The following is a 16,711-nucleotide window of genomic DNA, read 5'->3' as shown; positions in this document are numbered from 1 at the left end:
CTTTATCCTAAAAAAGTGAAAAAAAAAAAACTGAGGAAGAACACTTACAGTTAAAATACGTATGTAGAGTCCTATGATAATATAAAGATAGGACTATCCAGGTTATGCTGAGGTGACGTAGTTGAGCCAAAGCATTAGAGCAGCTGATGGAGGAGGTAATTATAGGGACAAGAAAGTTAGAAGGAATGGTGAGTAGAGGAAGCAAGGAAGGAAGCACCAACCAGCTGGGGAACCACAAACAGAACAAGCATCAAGAACAGGAGAAGCGGTAGGGAATGAGCCTGGACAAATAAGAGGCTAGGCCTAAAAAATGATACTCGAAGTTAAAAAGGTTTGGATTTTATCTTGTGGGGAGAACCACTGCAGGAATGTTAAGGACCAACATGATTAAATCAGGGTTAAGAAGGGTTAATCTGGCAGCACTGTGAAGGGGATGGGAGAAGCTGTACTAACAGGACAGGAAAACCCTTGCAGCCTGGCACAGGGTTATACCTGCCTGAAGGGAAGACTTTAACTTGGCCAATGGTGCTGTAGGGACTACTGACAGACCTGAGGGGTTTGACATCAAAGGCAGAGACATCAGTTAGGAGGATCATCACAATCTAAGTTTAAAAATGAAGGTCTAGGGATCCCTGGGTGGCGCAGCGGTTTGGCGCCTGCCTTTGGCCCAGGGCGCGATCCTGGAGACCCGGGATCGAATCCCATGTCGGGCTCCCGGTGCATGAAGCCTGCTTCTCCCTCTGCCTGTGTCTCTGCCTCTCTGCCTCTCTCTCTCTCTCTCTCTCTGTGACTATCATAAATAAATAAAAAAAAATTTTAAAAAAAATGAAGGTCTAAACTAGAAACCATAAATTCAAATACTTTCAAGGGTCACATGGAATACATAAATGAACAAAGCCGTAGGTGGAAAGCAATAAGAGTAGTAGGAAGCAGTAACAAAGTGCATAACTCTCCCGCAGGCATTAAAAACCAAAAAAATACAACACTGTGTTGGTCAAACAAAAGAAGACCACTCAAGATGTTGGCCCTAGAGCTATGAATCTGCTACAGCAGAGAAGTTATTTCAGAGCTGGAATATGAAGAACACAGAAACTGGACATGAGGATGACAAGCTCTTTAAAGTAACTTAATTTCGGGATCCCTGGGTGGCGCAGCGGTTTGGTGCCTGCCTTTGGCCCAGGGCGTGATCCTGGAGACCCGGAATCGAATCCCGCGTCGGGCTCCCGGTGCATGGAGCCTGCTTCTCCCTCTGCCTGTGTCTCTGCCTCTCTCTCTCTCTCTCTGTGTGTGTGTGTGTGACTATCATAAATAAATAAAAATTAAAAAAAAAAGTAATTTCTTGTGTAATTAAACGGATATTTAAAGAGTGCCACCATTTAAAAGTTGTGAGGATATATAAAGAGCCCCTTGCCTTGGCAGCTATCATTATAAATGTATGTTCCAGTACCTGAAGCTGTGCTTAATACTTGGAACATGAGTGTATTTTTTAGGATATGCAGATTATATTGAACTAATATTACCTAAGTTTCATTAATAGTCTCGAAAATTGATGGTAAGGAAGATGGGAAGCAACAAATATGAGATTTATGGAATTAGAGAAATATTAAATTATTAAAAAGTATTCACCTCAGTTTCAGATTTCATTTGTTGCCATATCAACTGATAAGTTTCAAATCGGAGCTTACTGTCCTCAGACTCATTTTTCCCTTTATTAAAATAGTCCTCTAAAAACACAGAAAGAAATAGGTCAGTTTCTTTTTTATATAATAAAAGTTAGAAAATCTCTGTGCAAAGTCACACAGTAAGGGATGGGGCTGACATATGTACTAAAATATATATATGTATATTTGGAGATAGGTAACATTCAATAGCCTTTAATTTTATTTATATATCATATTTTTACTATAGTAACGGTATCTAAAAGATTAAAAATCTTTAACTTTTAGATTATATTTCTATCATGTACTTTTGATTTGCTAACAGTATTTAATGGATTCAGTTTGAGACATAAACATTTAATATTAATATATTTTCCTTTGCTCTTACTAAAAAAGCCTTGTATACTTTGCTTCATATATTTGCTCTGAATTCTCCTTTATGAATTGATTCTTACCATGATTCTTATTCTTTTATTCAACTGATATAGGTTAGTTCAGCCTTTCATTTAGTCTGTATTATTTTATATGCTTTTTCAATCTTTTCCTCCAAATGGTTAGCCATTCATCAAAACACCATTTATCAAAATACAGTGCTTTTCAAACTTTGTAAACCATGATCCACATTATGGAATACATTTTACAACATAATCCAACACACAGATATTTAACAGAAACTACAAAGGTCCACAAAAACAATACTTATCATATGACAGCAAATGTTTTCTTTTCTACTCTGTTTTTTAAAACTATTATGACTAAGTTGATTTCATGACTCACACTTGGATTTTAACTTTCAGTTTGAAAACATTCACTTATTAAATAATCCATCCTTTCTTCCACTGATTTGAAGTACCCTTGCTATCGAGATACTTACAAATGCACTTGGAACTAATTTTTAACTTCTACTAAATCCAAGTCTATTCCCACAGCTGTCCTGAACCATTTAAGATCATTAAATGGCTGTAGCTTTGCAGTGCATTTCCATATTGGAATAATTCCAGGTTTCCCTCCTACCACCACCAAACATTATCATTCTTCTTCAAAATATTTTAAGCCATTCTTTCAAATAAATTTTGCCATTACTCAAAAATAATTAAAGTGGTATTCTGACTGGGTAAAATCAAATAATGTAGATTGATTTAGGAAGAAATGATATTGGTAATACGTTAGAAAATCTACATCTAAAACACTACAAGTCTCTTCCTTTAGTCAAATATTCTACATTTCTTGTAGTTTTCTACTTTCCTTCACATTTCTTATTGTTACTGTTAGGTATTTTATTATAACAACTAGAACTTTTAAAGGATTCAATAATAGTGAAAATACATATTTTGTTCCTGATTTTATTCAGAAGCCAATACCAAGTTTTAATGTTAACTGGTAGTTTGAAATACAGATTGTCTTTTATGTTAAGGAACTTTGCTTCTGTTCATAGTTGACTCAGAGTTTTTAGCAAGTGTTTTTTAAGTTTATCAAAAGCCTTAGAATATACTGAAGTCATCATAAGGTAAAATGATATAGACAAGGTTATAGTATAAAAATGCTAACAAAAATGGGAAATACACCATTATTAATAGACAAAGCAGAGTAACAATGTAGCCTTAAATAGAATGAAAAAGTTCATTTTACTTTGATAACGAATAAAACCATATAAAATGTTAAAGTGTCAAATCAAGGCATCAATTTTTTATGTGCCGAGTAATATGGCATCAAAATATTAACAAAAAAACTGTCAGAAATTGGAAAACAGCAGGACAATTTAACTTGTTACCATGACTTCTCTCAGTCATTTATAGATCAGAAAGGTAAAAAACACATTGAGAAGACCTAAGAAATAGAAGCTCTTGCTGTTGACAGGTTCCCTCCTGCTCCTACACACAGTGTTTTACTTCAATGTGAACCTCTCCTACACAGGGCTCAGTCTGTCTCTTTCTCTCCAGTTCCTGCCCAGTCGTTTTCGTGGATGTACAGTCATCCAGAGAACGCAGAGGAGAGGGAGAGTTACCAGTCTTCTCTTAAGTACACATCCAAGTGTCTTCAAGTCAGGGGACAGATGGTGGGCAAAATGCAGGGCATCTTCCTACTTCTTCAGGCAATCTGTTTCAAGAATTGAAGCCAGTGAAGGCAAGTGCTAAAATCTGGATATGTTTTCCTTTTTCCTACACCATCTGTCTTAATCAGGGTCAATTGTCAATTCCTCTAAGATTCTCATATCGAAACCTTATCTATTGGTCTTAGGTCAGCACAGTAAAAAAAAATTAATATACTTCAAAGCAAACTTCAAATTATACAAATTAGGCTTAGTAATACTAAAACTTTAAACAAATCTTAATAAATGATAGCTGAAATTCAACAGAAAAAGTTCTAAGCAAAAACTTGCCTCATATTATGGAGACAGTACCAAGTACTGGTTAGACCAAAGGCTCTGGAATCAAACAGCCTAGGTTCAAATCCCAGCTCTGCCGCTTACTAGCACTATCATTGAGAAAGTTCTAAGTATCCTCCTCATATATTTTAATGGACATAATTATAATACATTCCTCACAGTCTGCTGAGAGGATTAAACTATGTAACACATATACAGGGTTTAGAATAATCTAGCATATAATCAAACCTCAATAAACACTAACAATTTAATTAGTTATAATGACATTGCCGATACCAGATGTCATTTCATGCTCTGTATCTTTCATACATAATGGGAAACAAAACTTGAATTTTCTCTGAAAAAGAACTACTTCAAGTTTAGCAATCTCCAACATTAAAGCAATATGTTCATAAGTCAATCACTTAAAAATAATTTATAATGTAACTATTCTTTTTTAATAAAAAATTGTATTTACTTAGAAGCATTCAGAATGTCAACAAAACAGCTGCAACATTTTTTTTTTGTGCAATTACAGAGTGGTATTCAGTTAACAGAACAACAATTATTTTGTAGAAGCTGCATCAGAGACAACTGAAGATGAAAATCTACCATCCCCATACATAACTAATTTGTGCTGTGCACCAACAAGAACCTGCTTTAAATTTCCATGCCAATTTACAACCTCCATACTGTACCAGGCAAGGTTAATGGCTATTGAAAATACCACCAGGACAGAGCTATCTAAAGACGCATTCGGTAGTGTGTTAACTACACACACACAAAAAAAAGACACTGTGCAGTTTAAAAACAAATCTTACACAGCCTTACATTTCAATTTTTTTCTTTAAAAGGAGTTGTGTACAGGGGGGTTAAATGCTTTATAGACAAGAAAAAAAAACTGCACTAGAACCAACTTATTCATCATCTTCTTCGTCTTCTTCCTTCTCATCCTCTTCATCTTCCTCCTCTTCTTTTTCTTGCTCTTTTCAGCCTTGACAACTCCCTTTTTTGCCACATCAGGCTTTCCTTTAGCTCGGTATGCAGCAATATCCTTTTCATATTTTTCCTTCAGCTTAGCAGTATTTTTTTCATAAGGCTGCTTCTCATCTGCAGCAGTGTCATTCCACATCTCTCCCAGTTTCTTCACAACATCACCAAAGGATAGGCTGGGATGCTCTCCTTTGATTTTTGGGCAATACTCAGAACAAAATGAGAAAAAGGCTGAGGGAGGTCTCCTAGGTGCATTGGGATCCTTGAACTGCCTTTTTGTTTTCCCTTTAGGGGGGATATAAGTTTTCATTTCTCTTTCATAATGGGCCTCGTACACCTTAGCCATGTTTTCAAATTTTCCTTTCTCTCTGGCAGACATGGTCTTTCACCTTTCTGAGCACTTCTCAGAAAACTCTGAGAAGTTCACTGAAGCATCTGGGTGCTTCTTCTTGTGCTCCTCTCAGCAAGTTTGCACAAAGAATGCATATGATGACATTTTGCCACTTGGCTTCTTAGGATCTCCTTTGCCCATGTTTAATTATTTTCCTCAGTGAGGCACAGAGTTGCCCAGTGCCCGTCTGGCTCTCACTTGCTCCAGCACTGTCTCTATGGAGCTCAGTGTACTGCAATATAATGTAACTATTCTTTGTTCACTATTTCCAAGTCTATCACTCACTTTTTATTGGGGGTGGGGGCAGGGAATACAGAAAGTTTCATGTCTTTAAGTCTAAGAGTATAGAACTTGAGATCACTGTTTATTCTGTTAATGAGAAACCAGATTCTTATAAATCATATATTCTACCCTCTGGTCCCTTCAGTATGACCATCATTTTATTATTTGCTCCTTGACCACAGGTTTCTTATCTAGTTGGTCTCAAACTGAAGTAGTAACACTCTAAGGTCTGAATCATGCAATGATTTAGAAAACTCCCTGTCAATAAATGCAAGTTATTTATTTCCTTCGTCAAACAGTGGTATAGTTCAGTTTTTCTTTTTTAACTCAAAACTAGTGCATAAATATGCTTAATTCCATATCACAATCTTTCCATCAGAATTAATCTTTATAGTACTGAATAATAAGTATAAATAATAAGCCTGTGAGAAGCTTTTTAAGAAGTACCAATACCTAGGTATCATTCCCAGAGATTCTGATTTTGAGATCTGGGCATTAGTATCTTTAAAACGTTCCCCAAGTTGGGGATCCCTGGGTGGCTCAACGGTTTAACACCTGTCTTTAGCTCAGGGTGTGATCCTGGAGTCCCAGGATCAAGTCCCACACTGGGCTCCCAGCATGGAGCCTGCTTCTCCCTCTGCCTGTGTCTCTGCTTCTCTCTCTGTCTCTCAGGAATAAATAAATAAAATCTTAAAAAAAAAAAAAAAAAAGTTCCCCAAGTTGAAATCTAAATAAGGTCAATAGATGGTACCAATATTGAGTTTTCTGATTGTGATACTATACCAGATACCCAAAATATTACCACTGAGATTACTAGGTAAAGGGCACAAGGGAACTCTCTACACTTTCTTGCAACTGTACGTGAACTCATGACTATGTCCTAAAAAAAAAACCAATTTTTTTTTAAAATAGTTCCCCAAGTGATTCTAATCTGCAGCTACAGAACAAAATACATTTTGACAGTATTATCATGATTTGCTTGAAAAAGTCAATTCTTCCTAACATGATCACTAAGCAGATAGCTGGAGATTTAAAAAAAAAAAAAAAAGGTTCTTTCTTAATATGCCCATTTTAATAGTTTATTATGTCCTAATAAAAATAAACACTCATATAACTGTTCCCTCAATCTAGAAAACATTTCCATTAGTCCAAAAAGTATCTTTTGCCCTTTTGCAGTCAACTTCCTCTACCACACCCCAGGAAATCACTGAGATTTTTAAAACCAGCTCTCTCTTTTTTTAAACTTCCATCTAAGTTAGCCTATTATTTATATATTTAAGTAAGCTCTACGCCTAATGTGGGGTTTGAACTCACAACCCCGAGATCAAGGGTTGCATGCTTCACCATCTGACCAGCCAAGCACTCCTAAGACAATCTCTTTTGAAGAATGGGGACATATCTTTTGAAGGAAATTTACTTTCCAATTTTCCTTTTGAAGGTATACTTGGATTCCCTTTTAGACTGAAACTCTGGGATGTAACTTAACTCTTTCACTATACATTGGAACATAATTGCTACAAGAAGATAAGTAAGTCAAACTTAGACAAAAGAATTACTGAATTCAACTAGGTTTAGTTAGGTAAGTTCAAGACTTAGGGGAAGAAAACTAACCAATTTGGTATCTCTTACCTACTGGTACAGAGATCTTTCTCTTCTTGAAGTTTGGCTTAAACACAAAGCAGCCCTAAAAAAAAGAAAGAAAGAAAAAAGTATAAAGTCAAAGTAGGCAAGGAACAGATAAATCTGATTAACCAAGTATCTTATGAATGAGATTTTCTAAAAAGGTATTTCTTTAAAGTGCTAAGAAATCACCTCTCTTCAATCAATTGTAACAGGAAAATTCTTTTTTTTAAATATTTATTTTTTAGAGAGAGAGCATGAGCACATGAGTGAGTGAGGGAGAGTGGGAGAGCGAGAGAGAATCCCAAGTAGACTCCCTGCTGAGCCCAGAACTCGACAGGGGGGCTCAATCCAGGACCCCTGAGATCATGACTTGAGTTTAATCAAGTCAAAGGCTTAAACAACTCAGCTACCCAGGCACCCCTAGAAGAAAAATTCCTTTTTTTTTTTTTTTTAAAGAAAAATTGTTAAACAAGGGGACTATCCATTTCTTTCTCCTCCTTCCCTTGGGATGCTCGTCTTTGATTTTGCTCCTAGGAACCTAATCTAAGAGACAAAAAAAAAAAAAAAAAAGCTGATGAAATGTAAATCCAGAAAGGTTCTATTTTTATAAAACTTAAAGAAAGAACATTAGTTCTATTCATCAAAATAGTGATACTCTCTCATTTTAAAGGAAATATTATTTAATTAAACTTTAAATATCCATAACCTGGTCAGGAAATAGATAATTTGTCTATTGTTTTATCCTTATACACTTTTCTTCATCTGATAAGAGTCTTATTCATCTGTTCTGGGAAACCTTCCTCAGTTCTCTAGTTAGAATTATTCCTTTCCCTAAGATCTCACAATACTTGAATGCCTTTATTTTGCTTTGTTTTAAATCACTTTCACTGTGTATCATGGTTATTTACAGGTCTCTCTCTCTCACAAGTAGTTTGTGAGTACCTTTGGGGCACATACTGCATATAATTCATAATTGTTTCCTCAGTGTTTAGGACAGTGTTAATATAAACATTAGGCAATGAGTATATGAATGAATGCTTACCGAGTAATTTTTCTGGTAATTTCCTAGCTACCTTTAGTTTCATGTTATTATTTGACTAGTGATATATAGCCCCCAAGCTACTGGTCCTACGTTTATTCTACCAATCCATGCACCATGTACAGCTTCTTAAAGACTGCCATTAATATGGAAAATGAAAGAAAAAATGAAAAAACTATACCTAGAAAAAGTCATCTCAGGACAGTGCCAAAGACAGCTCTGCAAATATAAAGTGGCCATTTGCATTACAAGACCCAAAATAAGAACTGTGCCTTATACTCTTGTATCTGCAACTACTGAACTACTGAAATACACATTTACATTTAGAAAAATCTTGTAGTATCACAACAAGCTTGTCATTGTCTCCTTTCTTTTTTTTTTTAAAGATTTATTTACTTACTTATTCATGATAGACATAGAGAGAGAGAGAGAGAGAGAGAGAGAGAGAGAGAGAGAGAGAGAGGCAGAGACACAGGAGGAGAGAGAAGCAGGCTCCATGCCGGGAGCCCGACATGGGACTCGATCCCAGGACTCCAGGATCGCGTCATGGGCCAAAGGCAGGCACTAAACCGCTGAGCCACCCAGGGATCCCCCATTGTCTTCTTTCTATAACTACCTGCAATTCAGTAAGGGAAAAGGAGCTACGAAGGAGTGAGATATGACCAGTGCTCAGAATAGGTCCTAATAAATAGCAGGTAGTAAGTAATATGGTTAACCACTTCGAACTGCTGATTAAATGATGGTGTTTGAGACAGAAGAAGCAGTCTAGCAGGAGAGCTATCAGGTAGAAAATATGACAAAGAGAAGGAAGTTTAGATAAAGAAAAAAAAAGCTAGCAGTCCCATGAATACCTAATATAGTCCTTAAAGACTCTTATTCATGCAAGGTCCCCTTCATAATCATTTCAATACAAGCATTTCTATTATAATGCCAGAAATGTTCTCCTGAAAAAAAAAAAAAAAACCACAATTCTGCAAGACACAAAAATAAGAGCCTGAAACAATGAAAAGGATTAGGGGGCAGACCACTCAAAATTTATGGATCTTTAAAACGAGGGCAAAACCCAAACAGTACCAACCCTAATAAAAAATACTAGTGTAAGAGAACTTGAACTATCTCCATTTTGATCTCAAACTTTCTAATTAAGTTCTTTTTTTTTTTTTTTTTCCAGAAAAACATTCTGTGGGCACAGCATCCTCTGAGGGGAACCAAAACTAATCCCTTAAGCAATAAGGATTGCCCAGAGCCAGGAAGAACTAGCCCAGGATTGACTCCAAGATAATGATCAACCGGACCTTTCCGGCCCTCCTTTGTCCCAAATTTTCCTCATTTAAACCTGGAAGTATTTTCAGCACTTTGGAGAGTCTTTGAGACTCTAGGCTGCTGTCTTATCAGTGTTGGCCTCACTGAATTAAATTCCTTTTTTGTTTCACTACCACTCATTTCTCTGACTTTGGATTTTGACAGCAGTGACTGGCTGAAGCTGGTTGGTTTCAGATATCTGGAGCCAGGTGCTCTTGCGCCCCCACGGCCTGGGCTACACCAGCACAGTTAAACCTCTTCCAGCATTTGCACCTAGAGCACAGCCAATCTTCTGTAAACTTAAGCTCTGTGGCTTAGTTTCCCTTTGATATAGTCTCAGAAGGCACTCTTTCCTATAATTTTAGCTTAATTTTAGTCAAAACTAAAGATCAGATCCATGAAAGAGCCTTCTAATGTACTGTTTTAACATGGGAAGAAATGACTGCAGTTTTTTCACTTACATTCTCAACTTTATCACAGTTTAATTTCAGGGGCATCTGGCTGCACCCATATTACTAATGGTCTTACTTTTACTTGGTCTGTAGCAGTGCTGTTCAATTGAACCTTTGGTAATGAAGGAGAACTATCATGTCTGCACTAATACAACAGTCACCACCATATGTGGTTATTAAGCAGTTGAAATGTGGCTAGTTAAGACTGAGAAAATGAATTTCTAATTTTATCTAATTTTACTTTATTTTTTTATTTTTATTAAAGATTTTATTTATTTATTCATGAGAGACCCGGGGGTGGGGTGGGGGGGCAGAGACACAGGCAGAGGGAAAAGCAGGCCCCATGCGGGGAGCCTCACGTGAAACTGATCCCAGGTCCCCAGGGTCACGCCCTGGGCTGAAGGCGGCGCTAAACCGCTGAGCCATCCAGGGATCCCCAAATTTTACTTTTTTAATTAAATTTGAAATAGCCACATGTGGCCTTTGGCTACTTAATTGGATAATAGAGCTCTAGGATTTATCTTCTTACCAACCACACTATCATGTCTCCCTACAATCCCTTGGCCATCTAGACAGCCCATATGAGGACTACCGGATCTCCTCTGACACATGCACACTTAGGTTATTCTTCTCATTTTTCATAAGACTTCCTCTCTGATTGTACTGATTTTTCAATTTCTTTAATACAGGTCACTTTATTTCTATCTTCTAGACCAAAGAACATGTCACTCTCTAAGCTAGAACAGTCTCCCTATACTCCCCAATCCTAACTTCTACTTATTTTTCAGGTCTCAGCTAAAATGTCGGTTTCTTCAGAGGCCTTCGCAGACCCCGGGCTGTCTAACATTTATGACAATTTGTTAACTTCGTTCATCGGTGCTGGTCTTTCTTCAGCGCAGTCTATTTTGTTTACCACGCTTATCTCGGTACCTAACGGGAGCGCTTGGCGCACAATAAATACTTATAAGAAAGAAAGAGAAAGGGAGACTGGGGCTCATCCTCGGGGAATTCGACCTCCACAAACCTGAACTTTAAAGTCTCCCAGCCAAAACAACTAAGGTAGATCGGTGTCTTTGCTCCCCCAAACAAAATTGACCTCAACTGCCCCTGGAGTACGACGCTCCAGCTCAGCCCGCCACTCGCTCCCCACCAGCCGGTTCGCCGAAGCCTACGTAACCTCTGTTACATGCCTTCTTCAAAAGAGAAGGAGACGACGTCTGAGTCTAGCGGGCGTCCGACCCTCACATACCTTGGACACCGAAGAGGTGGCCATGGCCCCAGCCGCTCGCGGGATCGCCTCTGCGCTCGGGATTTCCCGCGCTCCCTCGCGGCAGCAGGGCAGAGGTTAGTGGACGGCCACGCGGCTTCTTGATTGGCTGGCAGGACCCTTCGGGGCGGGCTTCCGGCGCGCTAGGCGGGGCGTACAGCGGAGGGCGGGGCAAAGGTCCGGGCCGGGAGGTTGGAGCGCGCTTGGTGGAGGCGGACATGGCTTGTGGCTTCCGCAGGTCCATCGCCTGTCAGGTACGGACCAGGGAACTCGCAGAAGCAGGGCCCTGGCGGAACCCCACCCTGGGCCAGCGCTCCGTTAGCGAGAGGGCGGATTCCACGGAAGCCCCGTTTCTGCCGCCTCCTCCCTCCTTTCTGGAGCTGCTCGAGTTGTTACAGCAGATTCGGGGGTGGCTCGGCCGTGCGACCCAAATCGGTTTCCCAGGGTGCAAAGTAAACCTTGAAAAGCAAACGTATGTGGCTTCCCTCCCTCCTTCGCACCCCGCACAGCTTTGTATGCTTTACCCTAGTGGAAAGTCATTGGGCCATGATTAGAAGAATCCTTTAGAAATTAGTGTTCCTTACACTTGGTGAACTCGAGAGTGGTTCTAAAATTTCATTTGAAAGGATCTAATTTAAAAACTGGTCGTTTGTCTTGCAAAGTCGTTTTGGCCTCCTGTCCTGGCATTACTTTTGGTAACTCCAAAGATAACGCGAGATGCTGTTTTACTTGATTCAGAGTCCTCTATGTGAACAGCTCTGTAGTAAGGAAAGGAATAAAACACCTTAACAGGTTAGATTTCAGCAAAAAGAATTTTTGGAGTTCATCGGCCCCTTTTGAAATTTTGCAACAAAACTTTCAATTGTCTTGACAAACCCATTTCTTTTTTATCAGTGGACGTATTTTGCCTGGCATATAATTTTCCTCAGTTCATTTTTATGATATTTCTGGACTTTTATGAGAAAATTCCTCTGCCTTTATGCTTAAAGATGTACTGCCCTGTCCAGTGGCGGCTTCTCAGGTACCACCGTGGGACCTTCTGATAGGACAAGGCTGAGTTTATGGTTTACTGGAGTAAGAAAGAACACTTCAGCAGAGTTTTTGGTGGTATCGTCTGGGAAGGCAAGGTCAGATTTTTCTTGAGAATTTGATGTATTAGTTTAAAGCTAGTCTTTCAGTGGCAGAGGGTGAGGGGCAGAGGAGTGGAGGAGATGGCTTGATTAGGATTGGATACTGATCTTAATAGTTATAAGATTGGGAGAAAGAAGTTCCTGTAATCAACAATCAAGCTATTTGGGCAGGAGTCTCCTAGAATAGTAAAGTGATGCTAATGAAGACAAGGAAACAATACAGTCATACTGATGTAGACAGTAGGCTGTATCCAGGGTGGGTAGTTTTGGACCTCAGTGTTCAAGCTGTGTTTGGGTAGGGAGAAGTTCAAGATGGTTTCCATCCTCAACCGGTAGGTCAAGATAAGGCCAACCAGAAACATTTTCTGTTTAGTTTTGCAAAGGCTGTATTCTTTCTTGTAAAGAAGGTAAGTTGGAGAAACAGGAACTAATATGTAGTGTATTTCTGCTAATTACATTCACATCTAAGCCTCGTGATGACCTTATGACAGAGAATTATTAACCTTGTCCAGTTGAGCAAACTGAGATTCAGAGAGATTAAAAACCTACCCAAGGCCGGGGTCTGCACATGGTTAATGAATTGAAGAGTTGGATTATGAACAGGGATCTAACTTCAAAGTCAGTCTTTTTCATGTATGCTGTGCTGTGTAGTTTATGAAGGCAAGAAGCACAGTCTGATCATTAAACAATCTAACAGATTTGTATAGCAACATAAACTAAGCAAATGCATATTTCTCCAAACATGGAGTCATTGAGGGATGATCGGAGATGAGGTTAAATAAAAATATGTGTGATACATATGTTTATGAATGAGGATCTTTTGCTAGTTTAGGAATGAAGGAATGTATTACATGAAATGGCACAACATTCAGCAAATTTTGATGACGAATCTACATTTTTTAAAAAATACTATCATCAGTCCCAGGGTTGTAAGTGAATAGAATTCAATTCTAGAAGCTAGGATATAGCTTCTGCCCTAACAGGGCTCTGGACTAACTTGGGGAAACGCATGTATAAACAGCTAATTGAAGTACAGTCTGTAACCAGTGTATTAGAAATGTGTGAAGTGCTAAGGGAATATGGAGGAGACAGCTTCCAGATGTCAGGGAATGTTTTGTGGAAAAGGTAACATGGGACCTCAGTCCTGAAGAGAGGATGGATAGGAGTGTACCAAGGTAAAAGGGTGAGAGCTAGGGGAGTGGTAGGGTATTCCAAGAACATCATATGTGTGGACAACAGACCCATGGGAGATCATAGTATATGTGGTATGGAACCACAATATTCGAATATGACTGAAATTTAGAGTATGCCTCTTGGGCCTCACTTCAGCAAGTTCTTTGGACTCTATCTTCAAAATAATATCTTGAATCTATCCATTCTTTTCCATCCCTGTTGCCCTTCCTGGCCCCTTATCCCAAACCACGCAACCTACGTCACTGGCTTACAACAGCATTCTAATGGATTGCCATCCTTGCCATCCCTCAAATCCATTCTCTTTAAAGCAAGTAAAGTGACTTCTCACATGTAAATCAAATCATATCACTTATCTATTTAAAACTACATTGCACAAACTTTCTACCAGAACCTTAACATCTTTCTTTCCAACCTCCATTAATACCATCCTATTCTTCCGTTCTGCAGGATCCTAGCCACACTAATTTAAATTTTGTTTTTCTAACAAAGCAAGGTCTTTCCATTCCCGTTGCATAGATTATTCCCAGTGCCTAAAGGAAATGATTTTGTATCATGACCCTTTGTGCAAGATGGAAGTTTCACAAAACAATAGTTTCCTTATAATGTGTGTCCATTCTTTTCCATACTACATTTTTCAAAAGATCCTGGTTGTGACTCACTGAATTTATTCCCAACTGACAACCTGTAGTTTGAAAAGTGTGTCCTCCAGTTGCTCCATTTCTCACACCCTTGTTTGCTTCTATCATAGCATTTATAAGAGTTAATAATTCTTTCATTAGCTAGTTATTAGGGAATTTGTTACATTGTTTTATTTCCTTGTTTTGCCATGTTTTCTCTATAAGCTTCATGAAGACAGCGTATTTTATTTACTATTTCCCTAGAACTAGCAAAGTGTCTGAAACATAGAAGGTATTGGATACATATTTAAAGAAAAAGTAAGTTGTTGCAATGTAATATAAAGCTTTCAGCTTTGCCAAATGAGTTCATAGTTTTAAAGCTGTGAGATAAAATAGTAAAAATGGAAAGGATTAAAATTGTAGTCCCTCCATTTGTGTGACTAACCTACTCTTGGCAGGTTAATTAACCTGTCAGCTATAAAATGATGGTATTGATTCCAAGTTTACAGGATTGTTGCAAGGATTAATGATGATGAAGACAATAATAATTACCATTTGTGGAATATTTCACATGTACCATGCAGTTTTGCTGAACTCTATGGGGCCATTGATAAGATCTAATGACATAATGTTAACAGAAAGTGCATAATGTCAATAACTGTGAGGGGTTTATGACTTTATCCTACCAGTCTACCACAGTTCCATGGATGGTGGCAGAAACCATGAGGTCCCTGGGTGAGAAAAAATGATTTTTTTTATTCACAGCAATTGTAATAGCCAGAGTATCAACATATTCTTGTATCAGTTCCCCAAGCCCCTCTTTTTTTTTTAATATTTTATTTATTTATTCATGAGAGAGAGAGAGAGAGAGAGAGAGAGGCAGAGACACAGACACAGGCAGAGGGAGAAGCAGGCTTCATGCAGGGAGCCTGATGTGGGACTTCTTCCCAGATCATGCCCTGAGCCAAAGGCAGATGCTCAACTGCTGAGCCACCCAGGCATCCCTCCTCTACCTTTCCTAATTTGGGTAACTTTCTCACTAAAAGCGTGTAACACATATTGTCTGTTTATTAAGCATAGCTGTACAACTTGTTTCCTATGAATTTTAATTTTCTAAGATTTATTTTTAGACAGAGCGAGAAAGAGGGGGAGCGGGGGTGCAGGGAGGACAGAGGGAGAGGAAAAGCATATCAAGCAGACTCCCCACTTAGCATGGTGGAGCCCAGGACTCTGGGATCGTGACCTGAGCTGAAACCCACTAGTCAGACACTTACCACTTAGAAGCACCGCCTATGCATTACCACCTGAGCTATGACTTAATTGACTGGGTTTCTCTATAAGCAGATTTTTCAGAAGGGCTCAAGGTGCTTTTTTTTTTTAACTGTTTTTTTTTTTTAAGAAATTTTGACTTTTCAGATAAAATACCCTAGTAGGATCAAAAGGAGGTTTGAATCATTAGAAAATTAGCATGTTTATGGGGCACTGGAGTGGCTCAGTCCATTAACTGTGAGACTCTTGGTTTCCACCCAGGTCATGGTCTCATGGGTCCTCGGATTGAGCCCCACTCAGCTGCTTGAGATTCGCTCTCTCAAATCTGTTTAGAAGTAATATCAAAAGTCTTCATTTGAGAAATAAGGCAGTAACACCAGATTATTGAGTTCTGAATTTGAATTTTCCAAACACGGATACTACGGATGCAAGTGCATACATCAGTTTTCATATGTGACAATTCACATTAAAAAACAGCTGAGCAGGTGAAACAAACATACCAGTTTACGACTTCTCCTGTGTATTAATCTAGTCCTATGTAATGTCATTGCTCAATTATTTGCTTTAACCAGATCATGATTTGTAATTAGGTAATATGGTTACAAAGTAAACTGCATTTATTTCGTCCCTGGAGTTTTCTTGATTGAGTGCTTTATTTTTGAAATTTTATAACTTAAGCAGGATGTATCTCAGTGTTGAATTTTCCAAATTATATTTTCCTGACATAGTAATTTATTTTGACTTGTAGATATAGTTTTTTAAGATTTTATTTGAGAGAGAGAGAGAGAACGCACGCGTGAGTGCCCACACAAGCAGGGGGAGAGCGAGAAGCAGGCTCTCTGCTTTGCTCAGCAGGGCTCCTAATGCAGGGCTCCTTCCCAGGACGCTGGGATCTTGACCTGGGCCAAAGGCAGATGCTTAACTGACTGAGCCACCCAGGCACCACTCATTTTTTTCTTTTTTATTTATTTTTTTAAGATTTTATTTATTCATGAGAGACACAGAGAGAGAGAGGCAGAGACAGACAGAGGGAGAAGCTTGCTCCATGCAGGGAGCCCAATGTGGGACTATATCCCGGGTCTCCAGGATCACGCCCTGAGCTGAAGGTAGACGCTTAACTGCTGAGCCA

At 38.7% G+C, this 16,711-nt stretch overlaps 2 protein-coding genes and 1 pseudogene across 5 annotated transcripts in view; 1 reads left to right on the top strand and 2 right to left on the bottom strand.

Moving 5' to 3' along the window:
* The window catches only part of ORC3 (origin recognition complex subunit 3), a 64,788-nt gene extending 53,319 nt beyond the window's left edge, over positions 1 to 11,469 (bottom strand). The window contains exons 1-3 of one of the 4 annotated variants that reach the window (XM_055330038.1): positions 11,355 to 11,469; positions 7,319 to 7,373; positions 1,627 to 1,724 (exon numbers count right to left, since the gene is read on the bottom strand). In XM_055330038.1, the coding sequence (XP_055186013.1) occupies positions 1,627 to 1,724; positions 7,319 to 7,373; positions 11,355 to 11,378 (177 nt within the window). In that variant the 5' untranslated portion in view covers positions 11,379 to 11,469. Of the gene's footprint in view, positions 1 to 1,626; positions 1,725 to 7,318; positions 7,374 to 8,532; positions 8,550 to 11,354 lie in introns of those variants that run through there. The other 3 variants (XM_055330039.1, XM_055330040.1, XM_055330041.1) reach the window with 3 other exon arrangements.
* On the bottom strand, positions 4,941 to 5,548 carry LOC129512625 (high mobility group protein B1-like; annotated as a pseudogene).
* Positions 11,470 to 11,537: 68 nt separating the features above from the next.
* RARS2 (arginyl-tRNA synthetase 2, mitochondrial) overlaps positions 11,538 to 16,711 on the top strand; it is a 55,058-nt gene continuing 49,884 nt past the window's right edge. Inside the window, exon 1 of the mRNA XM_055330042.1 lies at positions 11,538 to 11,626. Coding sequence (XP_055186017.1) covers positions 11,591 to 11,626 — 36 coding nt within the window. The 5' untranslated portion in view covers positions 11,538 to 11,590. The remainder of the gene's footprint in view (positions 11,627 to 16,711) is intronic.

The sequence above is a fragment of the Nyctereutes procyonoides genome, unplaced genomic scaffold, assembly GCF_905146905.1.
Source record: "Nyctereutes procyonoides isolate TBG_1078 unplaced genomic scaffold, NYPRO_anot_genome, whole genome shotgun sequence".
Classification (NCBI taxonomy): Eukaryota; Metazoa; Chordata; class Mammalia; order Carnivora; family Canidae; genus Nyctereutes; species Nyctereutes procyonoides.
This window is presented reverse-complemented; position numbering and strand designations above follow the sequence as displayed.